This window comes from Aythya marila (genome assembly GCF_965140915.1).
Source record: "Aythya marila genome assembly, chromosome: 2".
In the NCBI taxonomy this organism is placed as follows: Eukaryota; Metazoa; Chordata; class Aves; order Anseriformes; family Anatidae; genus Aythya; species Aythya marila.
The window spans coordinates 3,535,078-3,555,903 of NC_139043.1; the positions used below are offsets into that span (position 1 = coordinate 3,535,078).

General features: G+C 43.0%; 1 protein-coding gene across 6 annotated transcripts in view; it reads right to left on the reverse strand.

The window, feature by feature from the left end:
- Positions 1–20,475, reverse strand: part of NKTR (natural killer cell triggering receptor) — a 41,516-nt gene extending 21,041 nt beyond the window's left edge. For 3 of the 6 annotated variants that reach the window (XR_014316985.1, XM_082754154.1, XM_082754150.1), the window contains exons 1-5: positions 20,200–20,290; positions 13,251–13,325; positions 9,662–9,769; positions 8,739–8,783; positions 6,945–7,032 (exon numbers count right to left, since the gene is read on the reverse strand). Coding sequence is in view for 5 of the 6 variants with exons in the window: in XM_082754154.1 (XP_082610280.1) it covers positions 6,945–7,032; positions 8,739–8,783; positions 9,662–9,769; positions 13,251–13,325; positions 20,200–20,257 (374 nt within the window). In the remaining variant the exon portion in view is untranslated. Of the gene's footprint in view, positions 1–6,944; positions 7,033–8,400; positions 8,429–8,738; positions 8,784–9,661; positions 9,770–13,250; positions 13,326–20,199; positions 20,308–20,455 lie in introns of those variants that run through there. The other 3 variants (XM_082754149.1, XM_082754151.1, XM_082754152.1) reach the window with 3 other exon arrangements.
- Between the last annotated feature and the right edge of the window lie 351 nt (positions 20,476–20,826).

A 20,826-nucleotide genomic window follows, 5' to 3' on the forward strand; every position in this document is an offset into this window, starting at 1 on the left:
ATTTAGCTTGGAGCAAGAAAAAAGCCTGAGAGCCACGTTAACTGACAATACCCTCAGTATGGGGAAAAATAAATTAATGAATAGCAAAACAGCCTCAAATTTTAAATAGCTTTTAACACAAAGGCGAGAACTAATAACTGTTTGAGCAGATAGCGAACAAAACCTAGCACTCCTGTAAGTTGTAATAAAGTATCAGCCTCAGTGGTTTAGAGGAATGCAAGACTCAATAGCAAGACGGTAAGTCAATTAAACAAAGCTTCCAAATTACAACAAAGAAGTGGGTTACAATTTTGCCTCCTGTTGTTCTCTTTATGCTACATTCTGCACATTCACATTTCTACTTCTGTAGTAAATACAGCTCCGTGGATTTTGGATGACTTACTAGAAGCAAAGTTACTCGTTAGCACTTGTAGAATCAGTAAATTCACAAATTTTGTAGTGCTTTATATATTAATTTCTGTAAGAGTGGCACTTATTTTGTAGCACAACTTACTAGCAGGCTGGGCAGGGCCACAGGCACAAGGGAGCTGCTCAAAGAGACAAGATAGCTTCATAAGATCAGCTCGTCTGAGAAGCAGAATACACTGCTCCAAAAGAACATTACCCAGCAAGTAATATAGTCACTGAGCTGGAGAATCCAAGAACAGGCTTAATATCCCTCCGGCTCTCAATCTGTGACCTAAAGACCTTAACTGCATTTCTGTAATACTCTAGATGCATTCCTTTACTCCCAGTATTAAAAGCATACAACTTAAAATCCATCTTTCAACAATAGTCCAGAACAGGTGCTGGAGTATACAGAAAAAGGAAAATGTTTCTAGGGTGGTTCCTGTCAACCTCCACCCCATACAAGAAATTCTGGATCTTAATATCAACATGGAAACAGGACAATTAAAAAAAAAAAATTAACACACTCGGGTTGTGCTTAGAACACTTGTTAACTGGCTTTAAAAAAAAAAAATAAAGAATTTATTCACAGAAAAGAAGGAAATTAATAGTGGAGCTATCTGAAAATATTAATAGCTAATTTATAAACTAGTGTCTTACAACTGTCTTCAATACAAATCTGCAATACAATGCTGTAACAAACCTCTTTGGGTACAGAAAGTTGAAATTCCAGCATTTCACAAAGCCAGACAGCCTGTGTCTCCTTTCTGCTGGATTTCAGTGAGATGCTTCTCATCTGACTAGGTTAAGATACACGTGTGAATGCCTTGGTATATGTAAAGTGCATATACATGAAAACCTTAATCCTGCTGTAGCCAAATATTCTCCTTTCAACCCAACTGCTACCCCATATTCAAGTAGGAGAAAAAAAGTCAATAAGCATTAAACATAACACTTCTGACATACACCTACTCTGGATTCTAGTTTTGCATCTTACTGATTTCTACCAACGCTTTACATCCATTCTTCAATTGGCATCACTGAAGTTTCCCAACTTCACTTACACCACTTTTTTTTCCAGTTCTCAGCTGTTGCTTATGAACGTTTCGACACATTCATGCACACCAGAGGAATTCCTGATGAATCAAAGAAAACTGATGATAGTTTAGAATTGGTCAGATGCTTCAGTTGACTAGTCTGGAGCTTTCATTTCGCGTAAACTGACCACTGTAGCTCAACTTTTAATGACTTGTGACCAGTTTGCTAGTGCAGTCTGTCAAAGAGACAGTTGCTGCCTGATTTCTTACTATAAAGACTAGTTATTCCAAATGATGCTTCCCCGTTGCACATGGGGAAAGTACTTTTGATGAGCAAATAGAAATATTACATTCAGGATTCTTACTGTTATTTTAGCCCCAACCAAACAAATCCTTACATAAAAAATAACTTATTTGCTACTTTGGGAAATGGTATGATAGAGAAATTCAGAATTCTAATCCCTGAAGTTATTTATGCACTATAAAAAATGTAAACGTTTAAAAAAGCTTGACTGAGATGAGCTATTTCCTTTTCTATAAATAGAATCAGTAAATTAAACATATTCAGATTTAAAAATCTAAGGACTGAAGATTTCCACTTAAGACTGCCTTTCACACAATTCTCAGGTTATACATTTGAAGAATATTTTTCCTAATGATAAACTAATGAATAATTGAGCTACTTCTTTGAGTAGGACAATTTAATTTCAACTTAAAGCACATCACTAAAGGAAGTAAAAGAAAAGCTGTAGAGATGCAATGTATATTCCCTAAAGTAATCATACAAATGTCAAACAAGACTTACTGCTTAAAAATAATGCATTTTAAAGTTAAAAGTCAGAAACTGTCTAGCTATAATCTTTAGCTGTTTTCTACTTTGAAACTGCAAATTCAAACTCTATTATGAAGGAGGAGCCAAGTTTCACTTTGAAAAAAACTGAAGATTGCTGACTTAGTGTTTCACCATCCATCCTTGCCTATTTGTAAATCAAGTTACTGGACACAAATCTGACTTCAAATTGACCGTATACAAGCACATCTGCCTTTATGAGCAGCCTCAGAGGCTTCCTATGGATTCTGTAATTGCACCTATTCCCAGGATGAGCTGCAGCACTGGAGACCAAGTAAGGGATTCAGCTTAAATGCCAAAACTTGAATATATTAAAAAAGGCATCTGCGAGTTTATTCAGCTTAACAGCTGGGTTGTGGTGGCAGAGGGGCTGCAGAGTGAGCAGAGCCCAGCAGCTGCCCCATGGCAGAGCAGAAACAGCTCCACAGCCAAGTCATGAGTGATGCTGGTTGGGCCTCTGGGAGAGCAGAATTAAGGGGAAAAACCTGCTGTGCTACAGTAGCTGAGAGAGAGGGTGAGAAATGGGACAGAAGCAGCCCTGCAGCCCCCAAGGTGAGTGCAGCAGGAGGGCAGGAGGTGCTCCAGGCACGCAGCAGCAGCTCCCCTGCAGCCTGTGGAGAGGCCCCTGGTGGAGCAGGCTGTCCCCCTGCAGTCCATGGGTCCCACATGGAGCAGATCTCCACGCTACAGCCCGTGGAGAGGAGCCCACACAGGAGCAGGGGGTCTGGGGGGAGCTGCTGCCTGTGGGGGACCCATGCTGGAGCAGTTTGCTCCTGGGGGATGGACCCCGTGGGACAGAGCCATGTGGGAGCAGTGCTTGAAGTTCATGGAAAACCCACACAGGATCAATTGGGGAAGGATGGCATCCCATGGGAGGGACCCCACGTGGAGCAGGGGCAGAGCACAATACATAATATGTGTGAACAGTTTGCTGATGGGCTGGGGCTCAAAGTGTTAAGAGTAAATGGGATTAGAGCAGGCTGGCAGCCAGTCACTAGTGGGGTTCCCCAGGGCTCCATTTTAGGGCCAGTTCTCTTTAAAGTTTCCATAAATGACTTGGACACAGCACTTGAATGTATACTAAGTCTGCAGACAACACTAAATGAGAAAGAGCTGCTCACTCCCTTGGGTGTGGAGAGGCCTTGCAGAGATCTTGGCAGACTCAAAGGCTGGGCAGTCACCAACAATATGAAGTTTAACAAGTGCTGGATTCTGCACATATGACAGGGGCAGCCCTGGCTGTACGGACAGACTGAGGGACAGGAGGCTGGAGAACAGTCCCACAGAAAGGGATCTGGGTGTTCTGCTCAGTGGCCAGGTGAATGTGAGCAGTCAGAGTGCCCTGGCAGCCAAGAGGGCTTTTGACATCAGCTCAAGCACTGTGTGCAGTTTTGGGCACTAAAACAAAGACTGTAAAAAAGTAATAGCATCCAAAGGAAGGCCAGAAAGATAGTGAAGCGTCTAGAGGGCGAGACATGAGGAATGGCTGAGGACCCTTGGTTTGTTCACCCCAGAGCAGAGCAGGCTGAGGGGAGGCCTCATGGCGGCCTGCAGCTCCCTCATGAGGGGAGCGGAGGAGCAGGCGCTGAGCTCTGCTCTCTGGGGACAGCGACAGGACCTGAGGGATGGCATGGAGCTGGGACAGGGGAGGGTCAGGCTGGGGGTTAGGGAAAGGTTCTGCACCAGGAGGTGGTCAGGTGCTGAGACAGGCTGCCCAGGGCAGTGGGCATGGCCCAGTGCTCTCAGACATCGGGACTGGTTCTTGGGTGGTCTTGTGTGAAGCCAAGAGTTGGACACAACAATCCTTGTGGGTCCCTTCCAACTTGAGATATTCTGTGATTCTAAGAGAGTGACGGTGAAGGAGTAACAGAGACAAGCTGCCATAGATCGACCCCAGCCACCCTTCTTCCTTCCCTTGCACTGCTCAAGGGGAGGAGGTAGAAGAGGGTGGATGGGGGAAGCTGTTTTTGGTTTGCCTTTAGTTCTCATTGCTCTGGTCTGTTGGCAATAGGCAATAAAATACATTAATTCCCTTATGCTGAGTGTTTTGCTCATGACAGTAAGTGGTGAGGGAGCTCCCTGACCTTATCTCAACCCATGAGCCATTTTTGTTGTATTTTCCTCCTCAGTTCTGTTGAGGAGGAGTAAGAGCAGTTGTGGTGGAGTTCAGCTGCCCAGCAGGGTGAAGCCACCACAGCAAGCACACCGGGCACCTCAGCTGCTGGTCAGATGTAGGGAAAACAATGGCCAATACAGACATTGTGAGTGCCCTGTGGGATCCTGTCTGGCTTCCAGCTGCTACTACAGGAGCACTGGGTGTCTTGTGGATGGCACACCCCATTTTGGAGGGTACCCAGTGGTATCTCAAACAATATTGATGTCTGCATGTTGTAAGAAGAAAAAAGTCCTGGTCAAAAGGGTCTAAAGCGTTACACCATACTTTAAAGACTTCCACAGCAGCCCACCTAAACCTCATCATGAGCTCAGGGGCTTACTCCCAAGACTGATTCACCTGCCTGACCCCAAGGTAAGCTGGTGCCATTTAAATACACTACAGGATATCCAAGAAAAATACATAGGGCATGCAGGCAAGATATGACATTCAGAACATCCACAGCCTTCTTGCCCAGCAGCTGAAGCCCTGGTAAGACACCCAGGACACTAAAAATGGCTTTAGATTACTACAGGCAGCTGAGGTCAGTCTAGGGGAGATGATTATGCCTTACTCTGCCTGAATTCCCAAGCCATACAGCTTTCTCACTACAATGATTAAGAAAAGGATTTCTTTGAGAAACATTAACATCTTTTAAAATACTTCCGTCTTTGGTAAAAGTACTCTCAAATATTATTAATTTTGTCTCCGTACATAAATTATAATTTAGCATCTGACACAAGCTTAGGTTGTTCCTCTGCACTGTGAGAGGCAGGGCATTTAACTCCATTAAAATTGAACAAGTAAGTTGAGACTATTATAACTGAAAGAGGAAGACATCTGGATTAAATACAGGAATGAAAAGAAACTTTAGAGCCCTCAAATGATAGCTTCTTGATTGATGTAGCATCATTAAGTGTTGATGTGTATTGTTCAGATAAGCTTAAAAATGGAAAATTGTGACAAGAGAATCAGATATCACCAAGTAATAAATAGCAAACCTGTGTCTTGCAGAGAGCTTTTAAAATGACTTTTTTTTTTTTGTCTAGAGATTTTCATAGTAGTATATACAGTAAATCTGAATGGATAAATCTAAAAGCACATCACTTAGAAGTTGGTTTAAAGGTCAACAGAAAATAAGCTTTTGACACAGTTATCTCTCTACAGAAAGTCAGAACAGTAGTAACTGTGGAAAAAAAAAATCATTCTTAGGCTTCTCATTAATTTTCCATTTTTAGGGCATTCTTTAGGAAGAGACCTAAAAATGTCTCTTATCTGAACTTCACTGTATCATACTGAAGCTCTTTTTCAGGCAAAGGAAAAAAAAGGAATATTCTTCAGGAGAATTTACTCTTTTACTGAGGACAGTGAAGCGCCATTCACTCTTATCCCCCAAGAAAGATGGCAAAGAAAAAGTTTTTAGAGCTAAGCAACTACAGTGAAGTTTAATTTTGAAAACACCATGGTTATTTCACAATGAAAGTTCTCAGCACAAGCCCAAAGTTATAAACTACATCTTTCCAAACAGAAATTGTTAAACATTAACAGAAGGCCATTTTTAGAAGGGAATTAACAGAATGAATATTGACATAAACATTAGCAGCCTTAAATACTAATATTGGACCTAGAATACAACCTACTTTAATCAAAAAGACTCCAATTTACATCAGACTGGGCAACATTTTTAGAAGGGAGTTAACAGGATGAATATCGACAAACATCAGCAACCCTAAATACCACTGTTGGACCTAGAATATAACTACTTTAATCAACAGACTCCAATTTACATCAGACTTGACCATTTATTCATGACAGAGTCATGCATTTTCTGCAAAGTAACAGAATGTGGCTATATACTGGAATGGATTGATTTTTTTCTTAAGATACACAGGATAACTTAATTTTTAACACATTATTTTCCGTAGTGATGGGACCAAAGTAAATAGTGTATGTGTATGAACAGCACTATTCAGCAATGCAGAAGAAAATCATGTCTGGAACCAATACTCCAAAGGAAAGAAATAAATCAAGTGCTCACTCCAAATAAAGTGACATTCCCCTTCCTCCCTCCTCCCCCTCCAAAATAAATCATAGGATTTTGAAGGGCACACGCAAAACCATACAAACCATCTCTATCACAGATCTCACTCCCTTCTGCACACAATGCTCAGCATTGTAATTGCAGATAATCTATTAAAATGTGGTTGGTACAGACAAAACCAAAGAATCTATTATTTTCTGGACACTAAGAGCACACAATAGCATAGCCATACTTTCAGGGTAAAAGAGCAATGAACAAGGAGCAATCACGTAGCACCTGCTTCTACCCTAAATGAATGCCACAAGCAAGTTGTGATAACTGATGTTTCCTATTATAGATCACACGGGAGGCACCCACTCAACCCTACTCAAAATAAGGTGGATAACATCATTATAGATAATTTAGCAATACCATCTTTCTCATGAACAGCGCTCCTCTGTTTAACAAAAGCTCAACTATCACATTACATCTACTCACATGAAAAATTGGGAACCATTGGTATGTTTCCCTCGGTTTGCCATTGACAAAAGGAACGCTCTGTCATGTTTGAGAATAAAGTTTTCATCTGTTTGAAGAAAAAATATGTTTGTCAGATTTTCCCTGACAAGGGATACAAGGCTAATTTTTCTTAGCAACTTATGGGTGCTACAAGGAGAAATTCTTCCGCTGCTAAAGAAACTTGAACAGGGTGGAAAAAACGTAAATCTAATGAAGACTCTCAACAGTTACAGTAGAAAAATTCAATACAGAAAACATTATTTCTTAAAGAAAGTCTCAGAAATAGCGAGAACTTCTCTAATGGAAAAAATTCAACTCGTTATTAGTGTTTTCAGTAAGCACGAGATCCTCAGACTTAAATTTAAATCCAGCATTTTCTCAAAACATAAGCGATACTGTCATTTACACAACAGGCACCTCAGGTAGAATGATCTACTGAAACAGCCATATCCCTGGAATGGCAAGGTAAAAGACAGCCACCTATCAATCCCAAGCTGGATGCATCAGAACACAAGGAAAAAAAAAAAAATACCCCAAAGCCCTAGATATCTGAAATAGAGACCAAATAATACATTTTTCCTTCAGCCTAAACGTAAATCCAATTAAAACTAAACATGTATTTCATATTCCAGTGAATTAAAGAGGACTTCTGTTTTTACAGCATAATATAAAAGCAGGTAATTTTTGAAAATTTGTTTTCAAAGCTAAAAATAGTTTGAGCATACACAGCTGTTATTTTACATACCAAAACACGATACTGCATGCTCAGCACTTACCACCTTTAGTACGCTCTTCAGAAGCTAAGGCTAATAACATCTTAGCAAATTGTTTTATTCAAGAGCTTCTTTTGACTACAGACTGCAATACTCTTAATACTCATCTGTCTTTCAAACTTAACTGCATGCACTTAGCCACGCAGACCTGCTTGCAAAACACTCAGAACCAGTGGGCTGTTATATACACATCGTGCCTTTATTAAGGCGTCAATACCATAGTAACTACCTGTTTTTTTCCTGCAAGAAAGAATTTTGTCCTTAAATGAATGCTTTATAAGAAAATCACCATTTTCTTTCCAACAGATTTAAAAGAAGTAAATGCACATTAAAAATTACTAGTAAAATAACTCATGTAGCATATAAACAAAGCCAAACACTTGGAAATGAGCACTAGGCATACAAACCTTGAATAGGGAAGGGGAGAAAAGGGACGTTAAAAGAAGAAATAATTGTTTAGAACTGAAAATTATGCCAGTAATTCTTTCCCAGAATAAGTCATTAACCCTCACAAAGGTTAGACAAAGAACTCTTCGTTTCTCCAAGCAACACAGATATCCATCTACAAAGGGACGTATCAGTTGTCTATATATTTACTAGGGAAGGTACAGGGGAAAAAAAAAAAGAGTTTGAATTTGTGTTACTGAGCTTTTGTCTCTTACCTTTTCATTTTGCAAAAGACCACATTCTCTATAAACAAAAGAATATGTTGACAGTTTTAGGCAGGAAGATAGGAGTTTATTCATGAATAAAGTTGCCTAACCTCCATGCTGAAAGTCATGTTTAATCAATAATGTTAGCCTTAATTAATTGTCAGTTAAAGTTAAATATTACCAAAAAAAAAAACTCTGAAAGTCATGCATATAAAAATAATTCTCATGCAACATTAGTTTCATGCAAAAGGTGATGTATAAGTAGAACTCTTCTCATTAAGTATCTTGGGAATCGAGGCTTATCTCACAACTGAGCTGAGAATATGGAAAAATATACTAGCTCTTACCTTTAAAATAGCCACCATAAATAGATTCACCTCCTTTTCCATTACCTGTGCATTAAAAAGCATGGATTAAACCTTTTGTTCGGTTTATAAAAAATGCTGTATGTAACATTCCACCAAGTTATAAGACACCAGACACGCTAACCAGTTACTAATACATAAGCATATGCCCCTTAATTAAAAGGCAAGGCTCCTCATTATGCAGTTCATTGTCCTGCTGACACTCAGAATACTGAAAACGAAGACTGCTTTTGTGCCTCTGAACACTAGAAAACCTGAAGTGAGGCTCCACTGCCATTTGCTAGAGCAGCAGCAACAGAAAATACAATGACAACCAAAAAAAGACAGCAGTGGGCATGACCAACGATCTTGTCCTGCTCAGAGCAGCTGAGACCACTAGAACAGATGAGAAAAGGGTTTTCTTTAAAGGCATCTTCATTTCTAATTTACTCTCAACACAATATATTCTCCCACCACCCATTTTTATCCATTAAAGGACTTTGAGACAGAGGATAACAGGCACTTTGACAGGTACTTCACAGAAGGACAACCAGTTGAAACATTACACTGTGCACGTACTGTGGGGAAAGAAAAAAATCTTGGAAAACCTGCTTTTAAAAGAAGATTTATCCATTAAGCATTTCTAGCTCATTTACTCCTTTTTTCCCCACTTTTTAACTTATTCAGGTAGGTCCTTACATCAATAAAGCAAAAATGAGCATTGCTACTGCAATTCACTTTGGGTGAAACATTTTAGAACTTCAGATATTATCAAAGAAACTGGGGATCTGTGCTGTACTTCTCAGCAAATGAAGTATTTTCATGGCATTTTGAATACTTCCATGATTTATTCTAAAGTTATGTTATAACCACACACATTATCTCATTTCCATTTAAAACATCTCAGTTTTAAAGGTGTATTTTACCTTCGCTGAAGTCCCCACCCTGAATCATGAAGTTTTTAACCACGCGATGGAACGTAGTGCCTTTGTAACACAGCTTCTTGCCGGTTGTTTTGCCAATTCCTTTCTCACCTGCAAGAAGGTTAAACAAAGAGAATCCACAGATTGTCACCGAACAAATTCAAGGATTTTACCCCTCTAATGCTAATGAATATAAAAGAGCCATAAAATAACACAGCTGTAAAAGATAAAGCAGTCCTACCTCAATTTCCTACCAGGAAATTGAGCATGAAATTTCCTACGAAGGGGAACTCAGTGGACACATACATGGAGCAGCTGTAATTCAAGCCTACTGACTTTTGAGAAAGGCATCCCAGCACCTCAACCTGCGTTAACATCAGTCTGTGTTTCTTGGTCCACTAAGAGCTCCTACAGCCCTATCTACCTGCTCCCTCCCTGCCTAAGGAGTTCTTGCCACGTGCTGCAGATCACTTGGACGTGGGATGGATGAGAAATCGTTACACAGAGACTGTAAGCGATAATGCATCATCTGATGAGAATACAACACAAGGACCTTCACCAAAAGTTCCCTTCTACCTCTGGCAGGTAAACTCCAATTTCAGGCCCTCTCAACACCCTGCACTGCCAACCTAATCCCAGATATTCTGCTCCAGGTGCCCAATAGCAGTCTCTTGTGCAGATTATATGAAGGCAAGCTCCTAACAAAGCTCCAAAATGCAGATTTTTGTTTATCTGGGAGAGGACTGAAAGACCTGCAAATGCCAGTTTGCAAGTCCAGATGTTTAATTTAAATGCAAGGAGAGTTTTACTACTAAGGCAGACAGAATTATTTCTCAGGAGCCAAGCCTTGTGACAACATCAGGCTGCAGGAAGGCAGCCAGAATCACCCTGTCCTCCTTCACCACCTGTTTCTGACCTCCTGGTTTGCTTCACAAATTACACAGGGTGCAGCAGGGTGATAGGCACAGCTTTTGAAACAATGACCTCCAGTCTCTCTTGGGACACCCCACATCGCTCTCTGCACTTTTATTGCCTCATTGTGAACAGTCCCAACTAAGTGTCTGTGAGGTTCCCAGCAGGGAAGACAAAGACACATGGCACCAAGCAGCTATGATGCCTTCATCAGCTACAGTGCAGGTGTCTTGAAGCAAAAAAACCATGCTAGATCCACCCAGCATGAAGCATTTAAGTATTATGCAAACACGCAATGCTCAGTCTGCTTCTAGGATTCTCTATTACCTTGATTATATGGCCCAGAATAATAGAATATTACCCCCTCCCTATTATCTACTTCCTTAAATAAGCACTTCTTGTGTATGACTGCAGCAGGATGTCAGCACCAGGAAATGACCCTGTATTGGGTAAATCTCCTATGATTCAAAGTTTTATTCTTTTCTTTGGTCTCTGCAAGAAAATATACACCTGACAGGAACCCAAGCTCTCATAATGACTGAACAGATCTGGCTGTAAGAAGTGAAAGGAGTCAGGGAAGCCCAACTCTTGGAAGCAAGTGACTTATTTCATCTCTGAGGATGGCACAGCAGCTTAAAAGCCCAAGAAGTTAAAGCAGCCCTCACTTCAGCTCTAGTTGCCAGAGAGGTCTGTGTGATCTCACCTTCATTTCCCACCACTGATCTGCTGCTCTGAACCCAAAAATCACAAGTTCAAACTCAAGAAGTAGCATGGCAGCAGAGAGGTGGCTTCTACCGGCAAAAGCAATGAATGCAATTTAATTCTCTTCACTGTTAATTACACCAAAAGTTAAAAAATATTAGGATTCTCTACGTACATAACTAAAATTACGAGGGGGAAAAAAATGCATTACCAAGTTCTTAAAGACACCTAGCAAATATAACTCCACCCTGTGAGCACACAACAGCAAACATCTGCAGGAATGAAACCAGTGTTTCAGGTAGCTTTTAAGTCTGAGTCTGATCCCTACATTAGATCTCAGGACTCTGGGCTATCTTTGAGATGTTTTGCCAACTAAAACAGGTTCTAGCTGAAGACTTCAATGAAACCTGAGTTGTTCTACAGCTGGCTGTACAAACGGGGATACAACATAAAGCTGTGAAACTTTAATTATTCTGCTAAGTACTCGTTTGTTTCATTGCTTGTGATCTCCAACACCTTTTCCTTTCCTTCCGTTGTCTTTTATTTCCATCTAACTTTCTCTAGCAAAACCGCTGTAAGGGTTTAAACAAAAACAAGATGAAAGACTTGAGGCGCAGATACTATGCTACTCAGTCTGCTACTTCATCTTATTTCTCATCTTCCATTATCTATTCTGATTAAGAAAAACTACAAGAGAGCTGCCCATTTTTCTGCGGTAGTCTTAACTTTCTTCCCCCTTCTCAGTCTATCCCCAGCTGTCTCTTCAATGACCAACAAAGATGAGGCATCACTACGCGTAACCCCCAAAAAAAAGTTATCTACTGTCCCCTCCACAAGTTCACAGACCCTGAAATCTTGTCAGATGTTATCTAGAATGCATCACATTCTGGGATTTGAGCCCTGACAGGACAGGCTTCAAGAAGTTAATGCACAAGGATATCAGTAAATAAATGTTCCCCTATAACCAGTTAGCTGAAAGCTGGTCACTAAAGCCAGGCACTAAAATGCTGTCTGGAAGGTCTCGCAGGAAAGTCTGAATCAACTGGAGATGAGTTACACGCAAGAGGCTTCAGTGGTGCAGTTGATTTAAGGTATATTACAAGCACTTGAGCATTCCTGTACATGAGACCAACAACCCACATAATGCAGCCTTCGCATAAATACCACGCGGCAGTTCCTGTAATAACCTCATCAAGGCTGATCTTTAACTTCTGGTTGCAAATTCATCAGGGAACAGCGCGGATCAAAAAACCACCAAGCCCTTCCTACCCTTAACTCTTCCAATCGTTAGAAGCCTTTCAAAAAAGTTAATTCCTTCTTAAAAAGATGGGTCAAAGATTAGACGCAGTCGTTATTTCACTAATGCTGTCCTTTGATTTCCCAGATCTATTCTTTCTTTTCTCCCAAACAACCCCGGGATTTGTAAGGGATCATCACATTTCATCATTCTCTTCACATTTAATAGATGCTCCTTTCTTCTGATCCCTGCATAGCACCTCTCTGAACCTAAAATTCAGTTTCTTTGTGTAAGAGTAAGCAAAATTTTACATGGTATCAAGTCATGTGTCACCAGTGTAGCGACACTAACATTTAGTGTCTGTCCTGAGGAATTGTCAAGTCCTGGTCATCTTTTGCACATGTGCAGCTTGAGTGATCAACAATCCCAGCACAGCCACACACTTACCAATCACTTCTACCTAAAGAAGCCCCACATTAGGGTCAGGCAGTATCTTTTTGCTCCACAAACTCAATTTTGCACTCTGGAATTAGGCAGCATCTCCACTACTCTAACTCAGGAACAGAATATCGGTGTTCCTCAAGTCATCCTCTGCACTAACAAGTCCCAGCTTTGCTCTTACCAGGAAAAAAAGATGACATAAAACATTTGCACTGTTATTAAGCTATGGTTTATGCTTGTTAAGACAAACAATAATGATAAGAAACATTAAAATTCCTCAAATATAAGCATGCTACTTACCCGAGCACAAGCAAAGGAAGTTTTTGCAAGTCTTTGGACATATGTCTGAGAAGAGCTGAAACATAATTCGACCAACTAGAAGATTAAAAAAAAAATTAAAAGTTTTATAATGCTTTACGATGATATAAAAAACTGCATATAAACAAGTCAGCATATTTTGACATTAGTTTCCTGGGAAAAAATTATTTTATCACACAGAATATGAAGACACCTCAAATATGTAAACATTTAACCATGTGGCAGGAGATAACAACTGCTAGAAATGAAGATTAAGCAATATCAAAAATCCCAATGATTTCATTTTGATTTGAGCCCTGGAAGCCAAACCAACTTGCTCAAACTCTATTGTGTCAGTTCACTCCTTTTTCCAGAACAGAAGTCATTAGAAGTACAGGCCCTCAGAGATCTGGGGTCCTCTTTATTTATTTATTTATTTTTTAAAGTTCACTACGTTTATATGAATACATAATGATATAATGATTATGCCTCTGCAGTTTTCCATGTGATCATTACTTTAAAAACCCAACTTTAAAGTCCTTAACACAACGTGGGACTAAATACATCAAACCCGTGACCTCAAACCCTTTGGTTAAAACAGTGCGATAGAAGAATTGAGCAGGAAAAGAGAAAAGAAATACAGGTGGAAGAGCACTAGCTGGTTCAGGACTAACAAATGCTCCAGTTGCCAAATACAGACACTTTCCTCTCTACACCAAGTGAGCTGAGGGATTCCCACTCTCAGTACAGCTACTCCCACACTACTGGTAGTACTTACGCTAGGCACCTCGGAAATCTAAATGAGTTTTTCCTCTACTCTGTAGTGTTTTAATAGAACTGTTTCTCGTTTTCTATATTATTTTCCAAGATACTGGGACTTACATCTCTAAAGAAAAACCCTAACTACTCCCAGACAGAAAATCTTATAGAAATGTGTAATAAGCAAAGTTATTGTTCTCCCTATAGGCTGTGAAATCAGCCATCAATACCACATTGCTGGCCAGCATTACAAGACAACCAGGAATAATTTCTAAATGAGCACTACCCTCTAGTGGCACACACTGGTAAGACTTCAACATACTTATTTAAAATGTAACTGCTCCAAGAATTATTTCTCTTTGCCCTCCCTTACAGAAAAATAAAAATTCAGGCTTATGTTATTCAACACTTCTGCACCAAGATCCATTCTGAGAGGAATGTCCTAAGACACTGCATTTAATTTTAAAGCCTTGTCCAAATATATACGACTGACAACGAGGAGAATTTTTGGTTCAAAAAGCTAGGGGATAAGTGAGAAATCCCACAGAGATCACCTTTATTTTGAACGCTTCGATAAAAATTCAAGATGCCTTCAGCTGTTGAAATGCCTGCGTTTCATTAGCTGCAGCAGGAATATTCTCTGAGGAGTTGCTACAGCAAGGAGAGATTGAAGGAAATGGGTAGGGACAGTCTTCAAAGCAGGAAGAAATAGCAAATATTCAATGACTCCAGATTAAACAGCAGTAGCTGTAACTGCCACCGTGAAAGGACAGCTATTTGGACGTGAAGGATGCATTGTAAGCGATGTGCATTGAAGATCCACAAAAGAACACAAAGAGAAGGCAGTTAAATACCAAAAGTTTTCCATTTTCATTGTGAGCCCAGCAATTTAGGGCAACAGAAACCCCATTCCTGTTTGCAGAAGCACTGAACTGAGTGGTGAGATTGCTTCCGAGAGCCACGCACGTGTCCCCCTCCTGCATCCACCGTGTGAAGCAGGCTCCATCCTACACACGAGGGCACGGCAACCAGCACCCTAAGCAGCTCACCACCTCTCTCTTCTGGTGGAAGAACTTGTTGTAAAGTTCTCCCTTGACATCTTCAAGAACTAGAGATGTCCATAATGAAGTTACCAAGACTTCAGGACTTCTAGTGCTTTGGCATCTGCACTGCATCGTGACCTTCATCTCCTACAAACTACACTGCACAGCACCAAAAACCTAAAAAAAATCTTTAAAAAATAAAGAAGCCGTTTGAAAATTAAGGAAATCTCTTCTCCCCATCACCTGCAGTGCTCTCACCCTCTTATTTCCCACTGTAGGAAACGCTGCGGTGTGCTCACACCCACAGCAGCCCCACGCTGTGCGCCCATCTGGTGGGCTGCTGCCCATCCCTTACCTGAGCTGCACCAACAGCACCGCCACAGAAAGGCTGCATTTTCCCTGGGTAAACAGTTAATAAAATGTGCCAAAGAGATCCAACACGTTTTGACACCTTGATCAGACAGACACCTCGTGAGCTACCGCTGTTAACACACAAAAATCTGTTCTAAGGCTGCTTCGAACCTACAGACATCTCCAGCTTGTGCCCTGGAAAAAGGAAACAGCTGGTTTTAAACCTGGAGCCGAGGCTCTTGCTGGCATAACATGGGTAAAAAAAACATCTGTGTTGCTAATTGACTCTAATTTAGACACCTCTGCTCTGAAGTACTCGCTGTCACTGTGTACAGAGGATTTCCAGTGGTTCCTTCAGCTTTATGTCCCTGGTGCCAGGCTGAAGTTAGCTGAACGGGGAATGAGGTCGCTGCGACCAACTGTACGTCTGGAACTGAAAATTAAACGAAATAAAAACCTGCTGGCGAGAGCTGCCCCACTGGGGACGTCTGCTCACAAACCTACACCAGCGCTGTTGACTGTAGCCAAGCAAGGAGCCCACAGAAGTCGCTTGCTCCTAGACCAAAGCAAAAACGCTGGCATTAATTGTGTTTTCTGATGATGAAACTCACCTAGCTTCAGCCACAAGACTTCCAGCACCACAAGGAAGTTCCAAAAACTATTAAAATCTTATTTTAGAGTAAGACGGGATAAGCAGGCAGGATATTTGTCATTTTTATCTGAACTGTGCTCTCAATAAAACGATTCTCACCAGCTCACGGCTCCAAAGACGTGCATCAGCTCTGACAGCGCTTTGCTTTTCGTGCTAGCCACACCACAGAGGTTTAGCCAGTTGTAACTCAACATCTGCTGCTTAATCACAAACCTGTACTTTGATAAGTGCTCTAATTTGCTGGAGGCTTTTGCCTTAAAGATATTTTGGGGTAGACATTAGAGGAAGTGGTAAAAGCAGTGTTTAAGTTACTGTAATTAACTACAGCGAGTGATGCAGAGATAAATTCTAGGCTGGTTTGAAGTCTGACTTCATAAAGCGTTATCTGGAGCTAATGAGCTCCGCCAATTAGAGAGACCAGACAGCGTAATGACCAGAAATAAGCCTATTTCAAAGCTTTGTTTTCAGATTGAAAGATGAAAACTTTTTGTTTTTGAACCCCTCATCAATCCTTCAGCCGTGGAAACGCTCGCTCTGGATTCAAATGAAGCCGTAAGCATCCAGGTTAGGAATATCCCCGCCACACCGTAATAAGCACTCCTGGTAGCACAGTTTGTTAAAACCATCACCGATTTCAAGTGGTTATCCAGCCATTTCCCCCCGTTTCGATGCTTCACTTCTTTCTGGAAGCCAGCTCTGGAGACAGCCACATATTGCCGAGCGCATTTCCCAGGGAACACAAGCTGTTTCCCTCGCCCCTGTTAGGTTCAGGCCACGGAGGTGTCAATCTCAGACACTCCCGGAATAAACTTAGTTATTTAAAGTACATTTAAATATGCTTGTCTTTTCCCAGTTTCTCAGAGCACGCCAGGTAAGGAGACGCTGCAGCATTTCCCCTGGATATGGGGGGAAGGCCCTGCTGGAGGAGAAAATGAGGTTACAGCCCCTGCAGGCTGGGAGCAGGAAGTTTACCCCAGGCCAAAGGGCTCGGGTTATGTTTGCCTAACAATTTCAACAGCACCCCACTAAAAGGAACTCGTTTGAATCTTCTGAGTTTATTTCTCTCTGAATTTGGGAATTCTAAGTTATATACACCCTAAAAGATTGCTTTAAAGAGGGAGCGTGGCTCCAGATTTGATAAAAAATGAGAGCTGCCTGTAGGAAAAGAGCGGATTTCATTCAAAACACCAGCTAAAACAACTGGTGCACATCCTCCGAGCCCAAATCTGCAGAGGTCTTGACAAATCAACATCATTAGTGCCTCCCCACCCGAGCTGGCTCACACCAACTTACTGGCTTCGGTTTTGCAGCGAAACCCAAAGGAGAAAATACATCCTGGGTTCCCCAAGAGGCACGAGCTGATCCCTTTGGTCTCCCGTTCACTGACCGAATTTGTCCTAGACCTCCAGAAAAATCTTTGGGGGATTCCATCCTGCACTGGGAACAACAGTTCTACATAAAAAAATGGATTTCAGGTTTGCTAAAGCAGCTCCCCACAGATTCCAGCCATACCTTACAGCCCTCACGCTCTGCAATTAGGGTTCCCCAAACTGTACATCCTTTTGATTCACATACAGCACTCAAGTGGATTGCCAAACTGTTCACAGATCTATTTCCTGCCCATCGGCACCTTTCTGCCTTCTAAGTGCTGGATGTTAAAGGGAAGCCAGCTGGGAACAATTCATTTCCTCAGGAAGACCCCATGAGGGCTTCCTGGACATGCTATTGCAGACAGGACTACGATGACTTTTGCAGTGGAGCTTATTTAATGTAAATTCAGACTGGAAACTAGAAGGAGAGAAATAACAAAGGAACGAAGTCCTGACAAAGGGACTGATGGGACGAAAAGAAACTAAAGTGAAAGGAAAAATGAACAAGAGGTCAAGCAATAATAGAAGGCACGAGAAAAGTGATGAGAATAAGGAAAAGTCTATCGTGAATGGCAATGAAACAAAGCAAACCTGAGTGTAACATGTTGTCTGATGGACAAAGCCAGCCAGCAGCATGAATGGGGAAGAAAAAAAATTGGCAGGGCCACACGAGCTGCTACAGCAGCAGGCTCCATACGTGACACCCTAGCCAGGCACCAGGCTCGGGTGTCGTGGTTAGAACAGCGGATCCACACAGGTTTTGCACCACAGAGCAAAGCCAATATTATTTAGAGAGGCATCTGCTGCCATCCCCAGATTCTTGGCTTGCTGCAAGGAGTTTACTTGGGCACGCTCCGGGTGTCTGAGCTGGGAGGGACCCAAAACGAGGGACAAGTGGTGCCTGTGCAACTACCACAACACATCCTTATTCCTGCTTTCATCTCCTTTTGCTTTTTAAGAAGATATCACAATGTGCATTCATGAAATAAATTGCCTCTTAATTTTTAAGTCGTCTGAATTTCGAGTTACACTGAATACACCGAAACCAAGCCTACAAAGTTTGCCCCGAGCAAGAAGCCCACACCGGCAGGCACACAAGTTTCATCTCGAGAATCTGCAGCTGAAGTTAGCAAACAGACACGGAGGCACGACAGCTGGAACACGGCTTCTGAAAGCACGACCAAAGCCACACCATTCACCTCCCTGTTTTGTAAGAGATCCAGTTAAACAGCAGAACTAATTCACACTCTGCACTCCTCTTCCCTCTCACATACACACACACACACCGCCTTTTGCAGCTCCTCCTAACCTGATCGGTGCACTGAGCTCCTATTTTTAATTGCTGTGGGTATCTGCACAGCCACGGGGTAAATATAATCGGGGAAGGCAAAGCTGAGAGTTGGGGGAACGCTGCTGGTCTCCAAGCAATCAACACTTAAAAATGACACAGTTTCCTTGTCCTGCAGGCGAGATGTCTTCTGTAGAGAGAGGCACGTCCTGGTTCTCTGTGTTTTCTGGGAAGATGTTACTTCGATTTCTTAAAGCATACAGGGCAAGGGGCAATGCTTCACTTCCTGGCTAACAAGAAAATGCAGCGCTGTTCTTTCCTCCAGGTCTTTCTCCCTACACTCAATAAAAATAAACGAGCAGCTCGGCCGATCGTATTAAGGCCAGACAAGCAAAATGTTAATTTGGCAAACTGCTGGCAGTTTGGAAGTTAAAATTAGTACCACGCTAGGACCGGCGGGACACTCCATCTCGCAGAGTTAACGCTTGGTGTCATCTGGAAGCACTGCTCTATCATTCACACTTCATTCGGCTTCTGAAGGTCACCTCACAGCCAAAGGGTGATGTTTAAGTTTCTTAAATGCAACTTCACATCCTGAGATAGAGTTGCGTAGGAAATTAATAAAGAGACGCTCGCATACAGTAGCACAGGCACCTCACACACGAGTCCTGCACTGGTGTTTTATTCGTTGACATGCTTCCCTGCAAAAATACGAGCGATTAATCGGGTGCAATAAAACCAGCAGGGCTCTGCATTTGATGTTCAGCCTGCTTTAAAGGGAAAATAAATACTGGCAGCAACAGAGCCGAGCCCCGTGCCTACAGCAGGTAACTTAAGCTCTGCACCACCAGGAACATAACAGCGTGATTCCTCGCCGGCACCAGCCACCAAATCCTAGCAGATACGAGGGAAAACGGGGCAACTTGCTGCCTTCAGGGTTCAGGAGGCTGAGGAGTAACAAGAAGGTAGCAAAGAGGAGGGAGAACCAAGAGGGAGAGGGGCTGCGAGCATGCAGACAGCAAGGAGAGGCTCCCCAGCTGAGGAGCCCCATGGAAAATCCCAGCCAGAGACAGAAATTCGCAAACTCTCCCGAAGCAGGAGTTTTTAAATCTCCATTTTCTAAGTCCTTGGGGGGGGGGGAGGGAAAGACAGAGGCGGAAAATGAAAGCAAAAGCAGAAGGAGGCTACGAGAGGCTGCTCGGAGAGAGCAGCAGGGCTCAGACCCCCACAGGCAGGGCCAGCAGCCAGCTAGCCACACCGGCCACGCTTTCTGTGTGGAAAAGAGGAGTTGTGAGCCGTTTCTTTTTGTTGTTTTAGAGCTACCGGCCCCTTATCCCCACCCTGGTGCAGGAGGGGAGCAGCCCCTTGTTAATTAGGGGTAATTAGCACGCTCCCAACAGCCTCCAGACCCCTTCCCACAGCCCCACACGCCCAAATCCCTGCCCCCTCAGCCCCCTAAATCCCCCCTGCTCCCAATAAACCCCCGTACCTGGGTCCCGGTTGATCTCGATGTCGAAGAAGCACTGGGGCCGGTCCTGCACCCCCATGGCTGCCCCCTCACCACCTGCCCACACGGAGAGAGAAAAAAGCCGGGGGCTGAGCCGAGCCGAGCCGAGCCGAAACCAGCCGGGCCCGGCCCCAGCGAGCAGCACCCTCTCCCCTTAACACCTTGAGGAAAGGGGGAGGAGAAAAAAACGGGAAAAAAAGGGATAAAACGGGGCGCCCCCCTCCCCTTTTTTTTTTACCTGGCGGCCCCTGCGCTTTGTCCCCGCTCCGCGCCCCCTCAGCCCTCCCCCCCCCGGCCCGGGCGCCATCAACCGGCCGCGCGCAGGCCCCGCCCCCTCCCAGCCCCTGCCCCCCCCCCCCCCTTTGGCCCGGCCCCGCCCCTTGGCCCGGCTCGGCTCGGCACGGCCCCGCCTCAGCCCCCGCCGCGCGCATGCGCGCTCCGCCCCCTCCTCCTCCTTTCCACAACCCCCCCCCCCGCCTCAGCGGTTTCGCGCCGCTCCCTGAGGGGATGGAGCCCCCCGCGGGGCGCGGCCATGTTGCGTGCCCCGGGCTGAGGGGGGTATTTTTTTTTTTTTAATTTTTTTTAATTTTTAAGGGGTGTTTCGTTGGG